This window comes from Macaca mulatta, chromosome 12, assembly GCF_049350105.2.
Source record: "Macaca mulatta isolate MMU2019108-1 chromosome 12, T2T-MMU8v2.0, whole genome shotgun sequence".
NCBI classification, from domain to species: Eukaryota; Metazoa; Chordata; class Mammalia; order Primates; family Cercopithecidae; genus Macaca; species Macaca mulatta.
Genome location: NC_133417.1, coordinates 53994492 through 54014729, shown reverse-complemented (window position 1 = coordinate 54014729; position 20238 = coordinate 53994492). Strand labels below are relative to the sequence as shown.

Below are 20238 nucleotides of genomic sequence, written 5' to 3'. Positions count from 1 at the left end.
TTGCCAGCTGGGTGCAGTGGCTCACGCCTGGAATCCCAGCACTTTGAGAAGCTGAGGTGCGGGGAGTCACTTGAGGTCAGGAGTTCAAGACCAGCCTGGCCAACATGGTGAAACCCTGTCTCTACTAAAAATACAAAAACTAGCCGGGCGTGGTAGCACATGCCTGTAATCCCAGCTACTCGGGAGGCTAAGGCAGAAGAAGCATTTGAACCCAGGAGGCAGAAGTTGCAACGAGCCGAGATCATGCCATTGCACTCCAGCCTGGGCGACAAGAGCAAAACTCCATCTCAAAAAGATGATGATGGGTTGATGGGTGCAGCAAACCATCATGGCACGTGTATACCTATGTGACAAACCTGGACATTCAGCACATGTATCCCAGAACTTAAGTAAAATTAAAAAAAAAAAAAAAGCCATAATGGGTGAGGGTGGTTCTGTCACTCCAACAGTCTTGAAAGTCTCCCCAGACCTACTGATTTTCACTCTTCTGTATGAGAAGAGGCTACACTGGTGATGAATGGCCAGCATTTGATTGTTTGGAGCCTACATAAAATATGGGACTGGCAGACCTTTGTTGGAACCCATGAAGAAGGTGACTGTCCCACTGCATAATCTCTGGGCCCCAGAATCCCTGGACCAGTATATTTAGTAAGGTCTTGCTGGGAAACACACATACACATGTCTCTGTGCTTTCATCAAATGAGGTGATGCCTGTAGTGCATCTAGGCCAGTGCTGCGGCATATTAGGTGGTCCATAAGGCACAGTGTGTCAGCTGCCCACCCCAACATCCACTCTCCCTGTCCTTGCTCAAAGAGCATTACCTTTCTTTGGGGCAGTGATGTGCCCAGCTAAAAGACTACCTTTTCCAGCTAGATGTGGCCACATGGCCCAGTGCTGCCCAGGGAAAGGGAGGCATCAGCATTGCATGGGGCTTCAGGAAGGCTACTTAAAGGAGATTCATTTAGGATGGCTGTTTTTGCCTCGTCTCTGCTTCCTCTCTGGTTGCTAAACTTGGAATGTAGGCATGATGGCTGAAACTGAAGTCATTTGGTGACCTTGAGCTGGCCTTGAGTTTGGGAGGCAGGCACTTGCTTAACCTAGTTAAGAGGCTAGATTTCTGTTATCACTGTGGAGATTCTTTACAGACGTACCACCTTCCAATTTCCTTTACATAAGACAGAAGTAAACTGCCATCCTATATAAACCATGGAGAGTTTTCAAACTTCGATGAGTATCAGAATCACCTGGAGTACTTGGTTAAAAAGACAAACAAAACCCAGGCCCTCCCTCCTCTAAGGAGCCTGGGCCTCTGGGTGCTCAAGGATGCTCACATCCACCAAAGTTCCAGGACCACTGCTTCAGGCTTTTCTGTTCTAAGCTGCCCAGCTGGATCTCAGAGTTCACTTCAGGTATCAGCCTCGATACTGACAACATGTAGTCAAAAGCAACTTTCTAACTTCCAGTTTCATTCCATTTCTGATAGGAAGCAGAGATTAGATAGGAATGGGGTGGCCCACTGCCAAGACCATTTCCCATTTTCCTGTCTAGAAGACGGCAGATGATGGCAGGCACACTGCCCACCCGTGGGCTGCCTCCGCCTTCCCTCCTGTTCCCACTACTCTGACCAGCCCCTGGCCTGCTCCTTGGCACTGCCTGCGGCAGCACAAGTGAAAGTTGTGTGGGGACAGCCACCAAAGCATTTCCCTTGGAAGTTTTAGCCTAAGCCTGGGCCATGACAGGACCCTGAGTGATGGCTCCAGCCCCTCCTGCTCGCCTTCTTGCCTTGATGCAGAAAGGACTGGATGAGGAGGGGTCCAGGCTTCACACCTTACATGCTTGCCTGCCTTGGGAGCCAGCTACCCTAGCAAGGGCTTAGAGTCCAAGGACAATGTTCAGAGCCACCTCTTCCCATCTGCATGTTCAAAGTCAGAGTTTTTCTAAATGAAGTTTTCTGGTCACCTAGCAGTCTTTCTGCCCGCCCAACTAGTAACCTCTTTTCTCCGTTTCCATCACACAGGATGACAGTTTTCGCTCTCTGCTTCTTCGCTTCTGTAAAGTATATCACTCGTTCCTTTTCTTTTTGCTGGGAGAGAAGTGTTGGGCATGTGGGTTGTGGGCAGAGAAGCTTGCAGACCACCATCTCAAAGAAAAAAGCGCCCTGGACCCACCTAGGTATCTTCTTAAAATCCCCATTTGTTGAGTTCAGATACTAAACATAAAAACATCACTTCTATTATCAGGCTCTTTCTTTATATTCTGTTCCTGAGACTTAAAGCAACCCCCAACTTCTGTCTACTCTGGGTAAAAGCAGTTGACAAACGGGTAATGCCCTACGGGATGCCAACTACAGAGGTGAGTCCCACAGGCAAAAAAAAACAAAGCTCAGCTGAATCACTCACTACACCTACCCCTGGAGGGGATTAGGCCCGGCCTGGCTCCAGGTCCCAGGGGCCTCAGGCAGCCTCAGCTAGAAGACCCCAGGGCTCTAGACTGAGTGAGGGTAGGTCGGGTCTCTGTTTACCTGGAACCCCCAGGGCGTGTGCTGGAATACAGCCGAACTCCTCTCTACTGAAGGTCCACTGCCAGGCAGGGGTTTTAGAAAGGCAAGAACCCTCTGCCTCCAGATAGAGAAACCACCCTTGACATGGGACTCACTTTGTATTTATTTCTGGTAGTGAGTGGCGTTTGAAGAGCTGCCTCCTCCCCCTCGAATGGCATGGACGGCCGTTGGAGATGAGGCCGGGTAGTGTCCGGGGCGGATGGGCTTGGCTGTATCCAACCAACAGAAAGAAGAGAGAACAGACATTTAGAAAAGGCTTAACAACAATCCTGATACCTACAGGTCACCTGTGACAACTAAAAGTCACAATTCTTATCAACAGTACTATTCTTATCAACCACCAGATCTCTCTGAAAATGGGAAAACGATCAGTATAGTTAGCAAATCCAAGGCATCCACATATTTAGGGGACAGAAAGAACTTAAATATCAATTAGCTCATTTCTAATTTGGGCCAAGAAAAGTTAGAAAAAAAGATTTTCAGTTTTATCTGAAATGGATCATAGGTTCCCCATGACTTTCAAGGGCATCTGTGTAGCCCCTGAAATTGGATGCAGAATTCTGCCTGTGATGCTGTTTTCTGGGGAGAGCGTCCATAGCTTTTAATAGATTCTCAAAGGGTATGAAATCCTACACATGCAATGAACCACTAATCTAAGGTATGGTTTAAAACTAGAAACATGAAGCTGCTGGTTTACAATACATCTACACAGCAATATCTGATGGGAAATAAATTACATGTTATTGGAGATGTTTCAATTTAAAAAAAAAAAAAAAAAAAAAGGAGAAGCAGCTGTTTAGAGAATATCCCTAAATTGTTTTTATCCCTATGGCTCTATCCTGGGAACTAGGACTCTGGCTACACCCTCATTTCCTACATGGGCAAAATGCCCAAATCTATACAGGTCTTGAAGGGGCTGAGACTCCAGACCTTCCCAGGTTCTGTGCCAGCCTGTAGCCACACCCTGTCACGGATGCCAGCCTGGCTCTTCCCGGGGTATTTCCAAACCTGCACTTGGAGGCTTTCCCTGGGGCTCTGGCTACATACGGGCTCCTTCATGGTCCCACAGGGTGCAGAACACAGGGGCCCTTCACACCTTGCAGAGAAATATCCTCCTATTTCAGTATTTCTAAGAGTGTACCCATTTATAGCCCAAGACCTGGGCCTACGGCCTTGGCTGGCTTCTCTCTGCCCAGCTCAGAAGTTCTGAGACCACGATGGATGCCGGAGTATCTCAGAATAGGATAACGGGGGCGCCTGACATTCCCATTCCCCCAGGGTGAGCATAGGGTGCAGGGAGGGCTGCCGCCTGTGGGCTCCATCCCAGTCTTTCAGATGTTCCAGAGTGGGCTGGCGCTGTCTTCACCTTTTTAGCAAATCTTAGCTGGGAGGCCGCAGTAGCTTCTCAAACCCCGGGCGCCACGGTGCACACACGTACCGATCTGGGCTGAATGGGCCCTTCTGGCCATGTTCTTGGCCCGCACGGCCTCCTTGATGCGATCCACCTCCTGCTGGTAGCGCTTGCGGTCCCGCATGGCGTTCTCCTTGGCCTCCTTCAGCGCGCTCTCCAGCGCCTTGACGCGCTCCGCCGTGGCACGCAGCCGCTTCTCCAGCTTGGGCAGTTCACAACGCAGGTCTGCGTTGTCCCGGACCAGCTGGGGCAGGAGGATAAAGGAGGGGAGTTACTACCAGGCAGGCTGCACTGTGCAAACCAGAGCAGCCAGAAGCAGCCCCTGCTGCTGAACAGGCGACCCCCGCTAGGTCGTCCTTCGCACTCCGCACAACCACAGAAAGGAAAGGAAAACCCAGACTGTGGACTCCGGTGAACACGTGATTCACGGGGTGCAAGGAATGGTGGGGTGGGGATACAATTAAAAACTATTTCCCACCACAAGAAACTTTCGATCTGAGGCAAGATTTACCTCCTCTTTTGTTTGGGTGTGTGTAGAGGAAAGGGGAATTGTGTGAGAAAATCAACCACTTTATGAGAATAGTAAATTAGCATGAGAAAGCTGAGACACTTCAAGCCGGTTCAAAAGGACTCAGTGAAAAACAAGCATGTTCCTGAGCTCTCAGAGGGCCTCCTTCCATGCAGAACCCGCTGTTTACACTGGCATGGGGTTTGGACCCAGCTTTGCAACACATCCAGAGGCTAAGAGGAAGAGACTGCGCCTTTTTGCTGACTGAAGAAGCAACAGGCCAGCCCTAGGTAGGAGTGGGTTCAAGGGCCAGCTCTTTATGTCCTGGCCATGTGACTTGGCGTAAGTCATTTGACCACCACAAGTCTCAAGTTTCTCATCGATAACACAAGTGTACTACATAATAGGGGATCCAGGTGGACAGAGGGAGTTTTGAAAATCAGAAAGTGCTACACCAAAGTGAGCTACTGCTGAATCTCCTGCTTTGTTCTCCTAGCACCAGCTCTAGTGCCTGGCAGAGAGTACGTTTTTAACAAATGCTCATTCAATCCATGAATAAAATAATGCATCTCAGCTGGGTGCAGTGGCTCACGCCTGAAATTCCAGCACTTTGGGAGGCTGAGATGGGTAGATCACAAGGTCAGGGGTTCAAGACCAGCCTGACTAACATGGTGAAACCTTGGGTCTACTAAAAATACAAAAAATTAGCCAGGCATGGTGGCGCACACCTGTAATCCCAGCTACTCGGGAGACTGAGGCAGAAGAATCGCTCGAACTCAGGAGGCAGAGGTTGCACTGAGCAGAGATCGCACTATTGCACTCCAGCCTGGGCAACAGAGCAAGATTCCAGCTCAAAAAATAAATAAATAAAAATAAAAATAAATTGTAAAACATGTATCTCAGAGCCCTATTTCAAGCTCCCTGGCAGTTCCTGCTTTTGTATTTCTCATCGACAATTTGAGTGGCTTCAACTCTCTAGAATCTATTATCCTCCCTCTGGGGAAAAAACGCCATCATCAGTAATATTGAAAAAGTCTTCACAAGTCAAAGAGAAATGACATCTCCTTGGCCATGTGGTCCAAAAACTTGGGACGTTTCCATCACATCCCAATTCCTAAGGAGGGAAAACAGCCATGCACACACCAACATTTAAAAAGAAAGTATCCAAGACAAATGACCTGCTGAAATCACTGGTGAGTTTGGACACAGTTATCACTCTCTGTCACTCTAGACAAATGCCAGCGCATCGCAGGCACCCGAGTGAGCATCTGAGATCGCTAGGAATGGGCAGCTGAGCAGAGAGGGTGCTGGTTCCAGTCCTGGTCCTCTCACGGTGCAATGAAGCAAGGCACCAGTCTGTTTCCCCATCTGTAAAAATAAAGGACTTGAACCAGCTCAGTGGGGTCCACTTTGCATTCTGTGGAGCTTTCAGGTCCACAGAGGTACCTCAGAGGTGTTATGGGAGACACGGAGGCTAGTTGGTGTCCAAAGTCAGGGGTGGAGGCAGGATGAAAAGACAGGCCTCTGAACACTTCCCTCTCCAACCCCAGAGAGCTCAAACCCAATGCTTTATATTTGGCTTTGAGAAAAGAAAGTCCTTTATATATATGGGAAGTCACTGAGAACTAAAGGATTTGTAAGGACCTTTCCAGCCCTCTTGTCCTCTGATGGAGTACAGTTCTTTTACCTTCAATCTCAGTGCCTTCTCCGCACACCATGGCCAAACCTGGTGGGGCTTCTTTCGGGAGAGAGGAGGGAAGCAGAGGAGAGTGGGCAGAACTCTCCTACCTGCTTGTGAACCTTGGTGAGCTGCTCCAGGTTATTCTCCAAGAAGGAAATTTTCTGCTTCTGGGCAGCACTGCCGCCTCCATCATCGCTGTCCAACTCCACACTCTGCATTGACACCAGGGGGTCAGCAGGACGGGCTGTCATCCACCCACCCTCCACCCCAGGATAATGTGGATAGAAAAAAAGAATCCCCATTCCCACCAAAGAGTATTCTGAAAGTGAAAATAGAGAGAGGTTCTAAAAGTTTAGACTCAACAAATCCCCCAATTAATTTCCCTTATTAGTATGAAAAGTGATTTAAGGAGGAGCTATTTTTTAGGGAGCTAAAACAAAACAAAACAAAACAAAACACTTCAAAATCTGCTTTTGAAAGTTACAGATGATTTATCTTCAGTAAAATATATGTCTCCCTTGCGTGTAGTAAATAGAGACTTCTTTTCAAAAGAAAGCATTCCAAAATTCGTTAAGAAACAACAACTGTGAAAACATAAACCCAGGACCTAAATTTGACTTCAGCCATCATGATGGGATAACAAGTCACCAAACTTGTAAGCAAATGTCTGTGGTCCCACTGGGAAGTCTTAATGGCCTCTGCTTGTCCCTTCAGCTTCCAAATCTATAAAATTCATTAACGAATCAAGCTCAAATTAATCATAGCATCTGGGTGCTGGGTAAATTCTTGAAATTTATCAAATCTTGAAATTGGCAAAACGCTGCACTCCTGGCAAGCCAAGTGGCACAGATAAATTGGAAAGTACAGGTGCAAACACATCCTGGTGTTCCAAGGTGGAAAAGCAGGTTTGCTCGGTCTGATTATAGAAGAGATCATCATCCTTTTTCTGAAAGGTAATGGTTACATGAGCATCTCACACCTGCAGCTCTTCAGTCTAAAACTGAGCTCCCCAAAGTTGAGCCTTAGCACCTGGCTCCCGAGGGGAGGGTTTGTTGAGACTTAGATTGCCACACTTCAACCCTAGTCTCTGATTCAGTGGATCTGGGGTCAGGTATGAGAATTTGCATATCTAAACAGTTTCCTAGGTGATGCTGAGGCTGATGGCCAGAAAACCACCCACAGAAAACCACTGGTCTAAAAGCAGGGCTTTCCTAGAGAGTTTTTTATCATTAAATCCGGAAGTCTGATCTCAAGCTCCTAACCCTCCCTAGGACCAGAGCCTCCCATGTATGGTCATGGCTTCCACCTCCTTCCTCGGACTGAACCTTTTCAGTCCATGTCATAACCTCTGGCCAGATGCCCTCCCCGTCTAGTCTCCCTGTCCATCACCTTTGCTCTGGCTTCACTCTCCTGCCAGGTCCAGGCCCCCATGGTCATTTGTATTTTGGACCGTGCTTACTAACTACCTAATTGCCTAGCCATTGCCATGCATGCCTTGAAATTGCCCATCATTTTCTGCCTTCTTTATTTTAATTTCCAGGATTCTAAACTCACTTAAATCATGCTGCCAGGGGCCACATGCTTCTGACTCAACACCAACACCACTGCTCAGCAATCCTACTTTTCCATAGTCGGCCACCTCGGCTGCCTGAACCATGTCTAGTCTCCTTGGGCTTCCCATTCTTTTCCCTATTTCCCCACCAAGGACTGAGCCTACACATAAACCAAGAAGACCCAAATCATCAAATGTGGCTTCTTTCCACCCTCATGTATTTCCCTGCCAATCCTTCCAACTTGACTTCTCCACTCCTCCCCTTTAGGAATGTGTGTCCCTTCTCCTTACCAAGACTAGCTAATACATCCATCTACACTATTAATCCTCTCCCTCTCAGACCCGACTCTATCTTTATAAGGCATTTGACCTCTTTCCCTTGGCTCCTTCACACTGACACACATTCACACATTCAAATATGCACACACATTCACACATACATGCACACACTTTTCTTAAACAGACCTTCCTTCAATCCTACCATCCCTCTACACATGGCCCATTGTGTCGTCCATCACTTTTAAACACTTTGAAAGAGTAGCCCTCTTGCTGCCTTCACCTCTTACTCCTTCCTTAAACCTCTGCAAGCTGTTTGGGTGAGTCACCATTACAGAGTGTCTCCAGATTGCTGGTGTAGCAAGAGGACAGAAGAAGCTCAGATCCAGAGACCCCGGAGGCCTGGGTTCCAGATCCATCTCTGGCTCTTCCCACCAGTGCAATATGGGTAAGTTATTTAACATCTGAGCCTATCTCCACATTCGCAAAAACAGGAACACTAAGCACCACTTACATGGTTGCTGGGAAAAGCAAATAAATACTGGATGTTGACGTGCTTCATAAACTCTAACCTAGCCCCTAATGGCCTCTTAACAAACAAATAAGAGGCTCTCTCGGTCCAGCCTCTCCAGGCTTCCGGGCAATGCTTTCTGAAGCGACTACTCTAAATGTTTCTGTGTCAAGAGCAGTCGCCCTCACACAGTGGGGGCCAGAAAAATATGTGTTGATTTGAAATGAAGGCCAGGGAAAGCATTCTGACTTCCTTTTACTAAGAAGGAAAAATCAGATGGGAAAATGTTACCAAGTATTTTTTGCCTCCAGCACATTCTTTTAATAACATTCTCTGGTGTGAAGTAATTAATTTTTAAGCATAACCAGCTCCGACTTAAGCAAGTGGTATTTCAACTGAAAATGATTCTTCTCTGCCATCTTTGATTTTCTTCTCAGTCCCATTCAGACAAAAGAGAACTCACTTTTTTAACTCGGGTGGTCAGATCCTGGACAAAGAGTTTCCGAAGGTTGTGCAGTGTCTGCAACTCTCTAGACTGGAAGAGAAGATTTTTAAAGGTCACTTAAATGTAGCAATTCACTGAATTTATGGCACATTTGGCACCAGATCATTCCCCGAGACACTTCCCGAGCCAGCCATGGATGCCGCTGGTGCGCCCCCCTTCCCTGTGACACCCCCACCCTGACCATGCCCACTGCTGGACCTAGTGTCGTTACTGGAGCACCTTGAGGTGCAGAGCCTGAGAACCCAAACCACAAATTGTAAACTAGAACAAAGCCTGCTCATCTGTTCACAGTGGAACCACACATTTCCTCACCCACAAAAATTCAAAAGGTTTCCTCACAAAAATTCCTACTGGGCTACGTTGTATCAGGATGAATTCCTTTTTTCTTTTTTCTTTTTATTACATAAATGTTACAATGTAATACCAACAAGCTTAAGTGAAAAGTTAGCCACAATATCTCACCGTAACTGATTCACATTTTTCACGTCTCCACACCTGCTTCAGGCGCAAGTCCACACACTTGTTTGCTTTACATCACTGAGCTTATGGATGAGGCATTTCGTGGACTTTCCTCCTGGGTGGCCCTGGGCAAGTTATCTAACCTTTCTGTGCCTCCGTTTTCTTATTGCTAACATGACAATAAAAACAGTAGTTGCCTCATCATTGCTGTCAAGATTAAATGAGATGAACCTTATAATGTTCTGAGAACATTTTCTGGTACATATTCAGTGCCCAATAAACGTGACTAGTATGAATTTATTGATGCATATTTCATATCATAAAAGCCATTTCTTCATTAGGCTTGTATTGCTTCCTTTTATTGTTGTTGTTAAAACTTTCACTGTAATCTTGGGGACATTTTTCCCCTTCATTTTGGATTACTTTCTACAAATGAAACCTTAGGAATTAGATTGCTGAGACAAGAGCCTGAGCCAGATCTGGTGATCTTTGTTAACAAGATCAGAAGATCAAATGTTTCTGTCTGTTCAAGTCTCCATGTGTTTACTATAGGAGATGTGATTAGTTCCTTGTAAAATATTTTCCTATAGAGGAAGAGGAGAGAGCTAAATTCTGCATGCAAACTTTATTTGTCTAAATTGACCTACTTTAACACAGAATTTCAAGGGACGCAACTCACACACGCTCACATCTAAAAGGAAAAAAACATACTATAAAGCTATACAAACACTAAGTTTCTTGCAGTAAAAGTTCTCTGTTAATTTAAGGTCTTATTACTGGGTCCAATTCTGTGTTGAAATAAGAAGCACCTGAAGTCAATTATGTCCTCAGATGAGGTAAATTACTTTCTGCAGGAAACCAAATGGATCTGTGATTATGAATAATGTGCACACAGGACCTGTCTGAGGCTGTGCCGCCTTTCAGCCCAGGGGCAGGGGTGCAGTACTCTCTATGTTACACATTGTCCCAGGCCCTGCCAGAGGGAGCGCAGCCTGGATACCCTGCTCCTTAACACCTGCGCCCACCCTGCATGCACTCTCTCTCCCATCAGTGGTTTCATTACTGATTGAACTGTAATCACAGTTTACATTTTTCATAAAACCACCACCACACCAAAAGGGAATGGGAACAGAGGACGGAATGAGAACAGTGCTTTGTCCAAGGGCCAGGATTCTCCTAGGGTGTAAATACTAAATATAGAGTCCTGAGGTTGGGAACTTTCTCTCATTTTTGTTTGTTTTTAGGGATATTGAACAATAAACAGTTTGGGAAGGGTATAAATCATTTAAAATCACTTGTCCCTTTTATTTACACACATTGTGCTCAGGCAACTATCATTCGGCCTCCTGTGGCAGTGTTCCTTCCTCTATCACGTTCATTATCACCCCTCCACCTCCCCACACATGTCCCTCTTCACAGGTTGCTACCCTCCATGCCAAAGCTCAAGGCTCAGCTTCCTGTCACAGTGGACAGCAAGGGTGGGACCAGCAAGGAGGGAATATAAGTCTCATCAACGCACCCAGAGGAGAGCTCCCACCCCAAAGCCCAGACAGTGTCCTGTTCCAGCCAGTCAGCTGCCCGGGGCCAGGGATGCCCCGACGGCCAGTCGGCCTTTTCCACCACTGTGCCCTGCAGCGGGCTTCCCGGGCATTCACCCCCTGGTCAGCAGGCTCCATGTCCCACTCACCCCACCCAAACACTCCAGGAGGCAGAACAGGCCCTGCGCTGAGGAGAGCGGCAGAACAGTCAGCCAAGGACAGCGCGTCTATTTCTGAAGAACATTTACGGCTCAGGGAGAATTCCAAGGCTGAGTGAAAACATCCGAGTCTAAAACGGCATACACTGCAGGGCTCCAATCTTGGATTTTAAAAGCGTGCATGCGATGCGTGTGGGTGGTAAGTGAGAGTGAGGGAGAGAATGTGGGTGCCATGAAGCCAGTGGGTCTGTCCGCGTGCACGGGCTGGGCGAGGGTGCGAGTGGGGAGCAGCCTGGGAGGGAGCGCGTGGAACCGCGCCCAGCGTGGGAGGGAGAGAGGACGAGCAGGGAGACAGAGGAGCTAGTGAGGAAAATACGTCATTCAAAAGACGCAAAAGACCACTCGAACTTCAAAAAAGGCAAAAGAGCTGATGAAACCATTCTTTAAATATCACACTCCTGAGCGTATGAGAGAAGAAAGCATGTGAGTCCGTGAGCATGGAAATGAGTGTGCGTGTCAGCGGAGGTGGTTGTGACTGAAAGAGTGCATGAGGGTGACATGTGTGAACGCGCCTGCGTGCATGTGAGGGGGAGTGTCCTGAGACAGCATCTGTGCAAAGTGTACAAGGGAGTGTGAACATGGGTGTGGGTGTGAGTGAAGGCAAGCAAGGGGAGTGAGGGTGAGCAACTGCACGAGATTGTGTGAATGTGCGAATGAGAAAGTGTGGACAATCATTAGTGAGAATGCAAGCTGTGTGTGTGCATGCAAGTGCGCATGTCCTGTGTGTAACAAGAGTGTGTGTTGTAAGTACTTGTGTATGGAGGAGCATGCAGGAGTGAGTGTGGCTGAGCAGAGGCATGAGAACATGACAGTGAGCAGCTGACTGCAAGGGACTTGTGAGCCCCGGTGTGAGTGTGTGATGATGTGCTCGTGTGCTTGAGTTGTAGATGTCAGTGAGACCGAAAGAGGGCGTGGATGGCTAGGGACAGTGAGGTGAGAGTGCCTGAGAGCTCACGGGTGTAAAGGAAGAGAAGATCCCAAAATATTTCATTGATATCACTGATCTCTGGCTGGTAGAAATACAGTGAAATTTTAATGTTCAATATTTTTCTGAATTTCTATAATTATCTATAATTAGGATTATCACTTCTCTGGTAAAACAGATGTAGATGAAGCAATTGTGTGGCTTCGTTTCAGGTTCCCCAGCAGCAGCCCCCTTCACAGGCTCCTCCTCCATGCTCCAAATGCCCGGCTCCCTTTGGACACAGGCATCTTCCGTCTCCAATGGCTGGTGCCCTCATTTCCGCTCCCTGGCTTTGAGGTGCAACAAATACTATAAGTCCAGGGGCCAGAGCACAATCTCGGGGCCAGACCCAAGCAAACAGGTGCCACCAATGTGGGGTCACCAGGTCCTTGGAGATGGATCAGTCCCACACAGATCCACATGACCCATGAACGGAGCCAAAATGGATGACTGTATCTAACCAACAGTTTCTCCCTGTCGTTGAATCATGTGAAATGCCTGAACGTGTTTTCACCAAATGGAGAGGCTATGTTAGAATGGTCTGTCTTGAAGCGCAGGCTGTGGGGCATGGAGCCAGGCAGCTATCCCACAGAGCAGCTGAAATGGAAGCCGACCAGAGGAGATGATGCCAACAAACCCAGACACAGGACAGAGAAAACCAACCAGGGTTTCAAATAACGAGCCCTTCCAAAGGGAAGCTGGGCCCATCACTCCTCCACCCAAAGCCCTGCAGGTCTCAAAGTTTTACCTGGCCTGCATCACTGTGGCCTTTACCTCTCTGTGCTCACCTTATATCCCTGTCCTTCCCTCAGCTGCAGCTACACAAACCTCCCTGCTGGCCCCCAACATGAGAGTCCTGGGCTTATCTCAGGGCCTTGGCATGAGCTGTTGCCTCTGCCAGGAATGCTCTCCCCCACATATCTCTATGGCTCACTTCTTCTCCTTCTTCGAGTCCCTGCTCAAAGGTCACCTCCTCATGGAGCCTCCCCCAGTCAACAACCTCTGCACATTCTATAGCCATCTGATAGAGTGCAAGATTTGTTTCCTTACTGTTTATCATCTCTCGCAGCTAAAGGTAAGCTTCATAAGGACAGAGATCTTATCTCTGTTGTTTATGGATATATTCAGGCACCTTGAAGAATGCCAGCCGTTAGGAGATGCTCAATAAATATCTGTTGAATGTTGAGTGGAAGTATGTCACAGAGTACAGGGCTGTAAAATTGCTAAGTTGCAATTCAGCTTAATCCTCACTCAGGGGCTCCAGGTTACTGCTCTCAGGATAGGTGGATTGGTTGACTGATTCTGTGAAGAGTTGAGGACTCAATTCTACAAATCCTACTTTTCCGTAGAATGTCTTATCTAAAACATTACACAGAAAGGTGTGCATGGATAAAATTTTGAAATAAACAATCCGACAAATCACAAACAAATCTGGTCTTGGAGACGAACATAAATCGGGAAATATCTTGACATACCACTGTCTCCTCCAGCCCTTTGAGGTCTTCTCTGGCTTGTTCCCTTTTATCGTTGAGCAATCTGAAAAACAAAAAGGAACCATAGACCACCATAGGGGACTCAGAGATTTCAGCAGATACTATTTGCATCCACAGATAAATCAAACAAAACCAACAACAAGCACACAAATAGCCATTGTCTGTTTTTAAATTAGCCCAATCTAACCAGAATATCATGGGGATGAGAGAAAATAGGGGAAATATTTAGAGTGCACTCACAAGAGCTTTTCCAGCTTCATTTCTCTCTCTTGGTCCTCTATTTTCAGCTTGTTATAATCAGAACTGAGCTTCTCCTGTTCCAGTTGCAGTTTCTGATTCAAACTGAAATTGAGAGGAAAAAGCAATATATTCCACATCAGTCTGAAATTCTGAGTCATCCGGCTAAAACCGTGGTTCTGTTCCAACCCTATTAGTTCTGTACAATAAAGGCAGTAATTCTGCAGGATTTGGAGGGATCAGAGAACAACCTCACAGCTTCCTCCCTGCCCAAGTGAAAACTAATTTCTGGGGTGCATCTAAGAGTCATGAAACATAAGGCTTTGAGGATGTATTTATAGTTTGCTTGGGCAAGAGCTTCAGGGGAAAAATAATGAGATGGGAGAAGGGCTGATATTTTAAAACACAGAGCCCATGTAAGAAGAACTCTGCTTCCTCAGCCCCTCCGACGGCATGCGCTCCCTCGGGGAACCTGATTTGGCCATTTCCACCTTCCCTCCTTTCTGGTCTGACGTTCTAAAAACATCTCCCAAGTCCAAATGCCTCACAGATACCGGGGCAGTTTCTGCCCTCAAGGAGTGGGCACGGAGAGAGAAATTATGAAGAAAAGACAGCCTGGGCTCTGCTGCAAACAGAAACTTGCCATCTGGTTGAGGGTGTTTGGTCAACATTTACATCAGCCTAGGACTCATAAAACCTTTCCTAGAGCCACGCCTAAGCGCCTGTAAAGGAACAGCTATGCACCACCAGAAGGAAAGCCCAGAGTCCATTTGAAGGGCAGAGACGGAGGAAGCTTCCCCACCTCCTAACTCACTCACCAACCCGCCCTCTTTCTCACCTTCCTTCCCTCCCACCTCCCCCTCCCTTCCAGGTGAATATGTGAGGGTGATTAATCAGAATAATAAACGTGAGATATCCCTGAAAGGGAAAGCACATGGCAACAGCAGGGGGTGGCCCGGGAGGAGAAAAAGAGGGAGGAGTCTAAGTGCCTTCCTTCAGGGACTGGGCACCGAGTCTGGGTCACACCATTTAGACTTTTGCCTGGGTTACCATTCTTCTCTTTTAAAATGCAAATGTACCTTTCAAGCGGCTCACACACATTGAAAAGGGACTTGGATCAGTAGTCTGGAGAATTAAAGTCTAACTCCAATCTGATTCCTATTTAGCAATGTGACCTTAAGTAAATCATTTCACCTTGCTTCCCATATAGAAATCTGTTTCTTCATCTACAGAAAGTGGGAGGGAAGAGAACAGTGTAGACCCCGGGTGGGGTGGGGGTGGGGAGATCAGCATTTCAATATAATTGGTTTTCTTTGTAATCCCAAGTCTTTTATGCAGAGCATTTGAAAACATCATTCTGAAGGAGCAGAGGGCATGTCAGAGGCTGTGACAAGGCAGGAGCACAGCATGAGGGGGTGTCACCAGAGAGAAACTGCAATGATGCCATCCTGGTGGCAGTGCCACAGGTCGCTGGCACCTCTGCCTGTGCAGACACATGACAGTGTGGGGTCCTAAGAAGTGAGCACATGGAACCAGGTGGCTGGGTGGCACAGTGAGTGTGTATGTGTAGGGGGAGAAGGGGAGGCAGTGGTGCTGTCTTCTCTCGAGTGTTTATTAACCTACTAGAACTGTGCAGTCAGGACCAAGTTTTTTTTCTTTTTTCTTTTTTTTTTCTTTTCTTTGGTGCTTTCATTACAGATGCTCCCCCCATCTACTGGGGCATGTGTCCATCCACGGAATCACCTATGTGACCCTGGCCCTCGGGGACTGGGAAAGGCAGCTGGGCCCGCCTGCCACCTGCCACGCCAGGGTTCCAGGAGGCTCAGCTCCAGATGGGAGAACAGACCTTGGAAGCAGCCCGCCCAGCCTGCTGTGTCACCAGGGCAGTGCCCACAGGGCAAGGTGAGCAGGGCGCTTGGCTAAGAGCCACATCCTTCCGGGCTTCCCCAAGAGGACCGAGGCATGACCACCCCCACACCCCTGGAGTCCTGGGCCAACTCACTCCCGAATCTCATCAATGATTTTCTGCTTCTCCTCAATTTCATCTCGGAGTCTAGACAGCTGCTTCTGGTGAGCTTCCCGGTGGCTCTCCATCTGCTGCTCCAGCGCCTTCTGCATCCCAGGCCAAGAGAAACATGTCATCCACTCTTTGGCACTCAGCCCACTCTGTGACAAGCCCTGGATCTGGACCTGCCTCCTCCCCTGTGTCCCTCAGATGTCAGATCCCAAAACTGGGGGCATTTCTGACTCTTGTGCGCCCAGGACCCGGCCTTGCTTTATTGGGTAACAAAACCCAAGATCTGTTATAAAACCAAGTGGGCCTTAGGAGCCAATTAGTCCACCAACTAAAAGTGTTCCCTTGACCTTCTACAGCCCAGCCTGAGCTTCTCCAGTCCACCCTGAGCTTCTCCAGCCAGGTCAGTCAGAGGGCACCAACCTCTCCCTATTCAAGTAACCTCAGACAAACCTGTAACCTGTGTGAGCTGCACTCCCTCACCTGTAAAATTAAGATAAAAGCCCCTGCCCTGCCCGCTGTACAGATTTATGATGATGTCCAAAGGAGACCTTTCTGCCAAAACACTCTGAAGACAGGAAAGGGACTCCCACAAGGCATGATTTTATTCTGCTGGCTGGAGTAGGGGCATGCCGTGGACATCACTTTAACTGTGGACTTTGACTCAGTGAGGCTCATAGTTTGCCTACAACTAATCAAAATCCTACATCTTCTCCTGTCTCATTTTATTCACCTAAAAGTCTTACTCCCCAATCAATTTTCCTTTACTCTTTAAAATGTGACCAAAAGAAAAATCTCTGTGTTTGAGATAGAAACTCAAATTTGGTGTGTTCTTCATAAAGGTTGGAGGAAGAAATCCTTAGAAGTTAACTCCGACAAAAGAGCTCATGCAGTGATTGGGGGTGCTACCCTATCCCTCTTCATCAGGAATGGGGAAGACAAAGGTATTAACACAACTTAACCATTCTCTACAGACATCTTGGGGTTTCGGGACTTGCTCATTTCTAAGCCAGACCACACTCTGAGATGGACTCTGAGTGCCCAGCAGCTCCTCTCCCCTCTCCCTTGCCATACACAGATCTGAAGGTGACAGATTTTCCTAGAACAAGCATTTCCAATCCAAATGCATCAAATGCACACTGGGCTTAATGGAAGGGGCGGTCACACGCACCTTCATTTCCTCAGCATCCTGCAACCGCGTCAGATGTTCCTTCTCCTTATCCTGGAAGCTGACTTCGTGCATTTTTTCTGTTTTGAATTTTAAATGATGATTTAAGATTTAACCGGTGGGACTTACACCCAAAATCAAAAATAAAAAAAAAAATAAAATAAAAAGCAAGAAAAATGGCAACCGAGTGAAACATCAGCTTATATCAGCAGTTACAACCACGGCATAAAGCAACAGGCAAGGACTGCTGGCTAAAGCCAAGGCGGCCCCCTCCTGCGGCATTCCTTCCACAGGGAAGCGCAGCAACTGTAGGGGACAATGCTCGCGGGGGGCGGTCCTCCTAGGACTGCACTCTGGCTTTATGTCACCGCACACCTGGGAGGGCTTGTTTCCCACCTGGTCTCTGTGATCAGCACGAGGTCATGTGCATAAATGGGCCTTGCAGATGATAAAGCCCTCTGTGACTGTTAGGTGGCCTGTGGACCCATGCCATGATGGGAGTTCCAGGAAGACCTACTTTACCTCCCATGTGTAGGCATTTATTCTCCAAGAATCTGGGGCAGGAAAACATACTCTAAGGATGGGAACATGGGAAGTGGAAAGATAGCATAACACTTTTGAGATTAAATCAGAAGGCCCCACGTTTGGGGCAGGGCTGCAGTGTGGCACTCCTGTCTCAGCATATGCTTGGTCGCTGGCGCTCCCTGAATGCCAGGTGCAATGGGCAGCCCCAGCTGTGGAGCTGGGGTGCCAGGGAGCAGAGTGCTTTACGACAGTGACATTCAATTCATTATTTCTCTCTGGTCTGTTCCACTTCAGGTTTTCTTGCCTCTATTTTATTTCAACTCAGTGGCCCCACTGCAGAAACCACTGAATGTAAGAGAGAAACATGATTTTCCATGTGCAGTTTTTGATGGTGCACCTACTAACATGCACGTGTTACCACACAAAGAACATGTTACGAGGTTAGAGCAGAGAGTGGGTATGTTCTTTCTTTTTAAATCTGCCTTGGCATCTGACACAAAATGTATTTACTGAGCAAACTGTACAACAACAATAAAGGATATAAAAATTGATAACAGCATCACCATCCCAACTACCCTATCACAACCACTTTTATCTTAAATATGAATTCCTAGGAACGCAAGCATCCATTCTTTTTTTTTTTTTTTTCCCCTAGACGGAGTCTTGTTCTGTCACCCAGGCTGGAGTGCAGTGGCATGATCTCAGCTCACTACAACCTCCGGCTCCCGGATTCAAGCGATTCTCCTTCCTCAGCCTCCCGAGTAGCTGGGATTACAGGCGTCTGCCACCATGCCCAGCTAATTTTTGTATTTTTAGTAGAGACGGGTTTTCACTATGTTGGCCAGGCTGGTCTCCACTTCTGACCTCATGATCTGCCCACCTCGGCTTTGCAAAGCGCTGGGATTACAGGCGTGAGCCACCATGCCCAGCCGCATTCATTCATTTTTAATAGTTATAACCATAGTAAAGATACAATGATATATTGTGATTTTCACCTAACATTGCATCATAAACATTGTAGCACACCTTCACGTATTTCATGTGAAAAAAAAGTTCTATTAAATAACACACCATAGTGTGTTAGCTATTAGACACTTAGATGGCTTCCTCTTTTTTGCTGATCTAAAATTCTGCAATGAATATCTGAGATGTGATGATCAAAAGGTATGAAAAATGTTATAATTATTAGTATGTATTTTCAAATGGCTTTCTGAAAGAATTGTAACAATTTTCATTGCAACTCATAATATATATGTTCTAGTTTCACATTACATGGCACATACATTCTTAATCCTGTTCTAGTTTCTGCATTTCTAGTCCCTTCTCTTGAATCTCAGCTTCTATTCATTCATATTTATGAAATGCTTCCTATGTGTGACGCACTTCCCTAAGCTCAGGAGATCACAAGGCTGGCTGGCAAAGGGAAGAGCTTGTTCAAGGAGGTGCCAGCGAAGCCACGGCAGTTCAAACTTTATATTAAGAGCAACGGGATGCCATGGAGGGGTTAGAAGTGTCGGTTTGGACAGAGAGAGAATGTGAATTTTAGGATCATCCCTTGGGATGCCACACAGTGGCTGGCCCAGAGCAGACTGAGGGTGGGCATGGGTAGATGGATATAGCCACAGTCCTTAGTTAACCTGGACAGTGAACCAGAGAGGCCTCTGGCAGGTGGAATGAACAGGCTCTGGTGACCAACTAGAGTCAGGAGGTGGGGAGTGAGGGATTCTGATTTGGATAACTGGGTGGACTGTGGGGAAATGGGAAGATGAGCAGATTCAGGGTGGGAACGGTCTCTTAGAAATCTCTCCTTTTAAGCTGGGCGCGGTGGCTCATGTCTGTATTTTTGGGAGGCTGAGGCAGTCGGATCATGAGGTCAGGAGTTGGAGACCAGCCTGGCCAATATGGTGAAACCCTATCTCTACTAAAAAAGACAAAAATTATCTGGGTGTGGTGATGCACACCTGTAGTCCCAGCTACTCAGGAGGCTGAGGCAGGAGAATCGCTGGAACCTGGGAGGTGGAGGTTGCAGTGAGCTGAGATCGCAGACTGCACTCCAGCCTGGGCAACAGAGAGAGACTCTTGTCTCAAAAAAAAAAGAAAGAAAAAAAGAAATAGAAATCTCTCCCTTTTTTCCAGTTATGCTATTGTTTGCAGCAGACCTAGAAATACTTCAACTAAGCAAAACTAAACATCATGATTCCAGTCAACCAGAGGCCGTCTGCCTTAGGCCAGGTGTTTGACACCTGCGCGTTAGTCAAATATTTACCCTGGGCTCGGAGCTTAGCCAGCTCTTCGCTGAGCGAGTCCTGGGACTCTTCTAGCTGCCTCCTCTTCTGTTCCATGTTCTGCATGTAGTCTGTCAGAGACTTGATCTTGGCTTCGTGCTTTAAACAAGCAAAAAGGAAGAGTGAATGACTAGCAGGTGATCATCCAGGCTGGCCTGGAATTGACTGGTGGGAAAATGAGAGACAGGAGGGGTTCCTGAGTCCCTTTTCTGAGTGCCACTACCAAATGGTGCCCATTTCACCCTTGCCTTGGTGTTCAGAATCACACCAAGACAGACCTCTGCTTCTCCCTGTGCTTCTTGGCTTCATTCCCCACAGACACCACTCATGGC

At 47.3% G+C, this 20238-nt stretch overlaps 1 protein-coding gene across 1 annotated transcript in view; it reads right to left on the bottom strand.

Annotated features, from left to right (window-relative positions):
• The window catches only part of KIF5C (kinesin family member 5C), a 152215-nt gene that overhangs the window by 12366 nt on the left and 119611 nt on the right, over nucleotides 1-20238 (bottom strand). Inside the window, exons 17-25 of the mRNA XM_028830683.2 lie at nucleotides 19888-20005; nucleotides 17100-17176; nucleotides 15917-16026; nucleotides 13918-14019; nucleotides 13660-13720; nucleotides 8964-9035; nucleotides 6269-6373; nucleotides 4000-4216; nucleotides 2657-2770 (exon numbers count right to left, since the gene is read on the bottom strand). Of these exons, the coding sequence (XP_028686516.1) occupies nucleotides 2664-2770; nucleotides 4000-4216; nucleotides 6269-6373; nucleotides 8964-9035; nucleotides 13660-13720; nucleotides 13918-14019; nucleotides 15917-16026; nucleotides 17100-17176; nucleotides 19888-20005 (969 nt within the window). The 3' untranslated portion in view covers nucleotides 2657-2663. The remainder of the gene's footprint in view (nucleotides 1-2656; nucleotides 2771-3999; nucleotides 4217-6268; nucleotides 6374-8963; nucleotides 9036-13659; nucleotides 13721-13917; nucleotides 14020-15916; nucleotides 16027-17099; nucleotides 17177-19887; nucleotides 20006-20238) is intronic.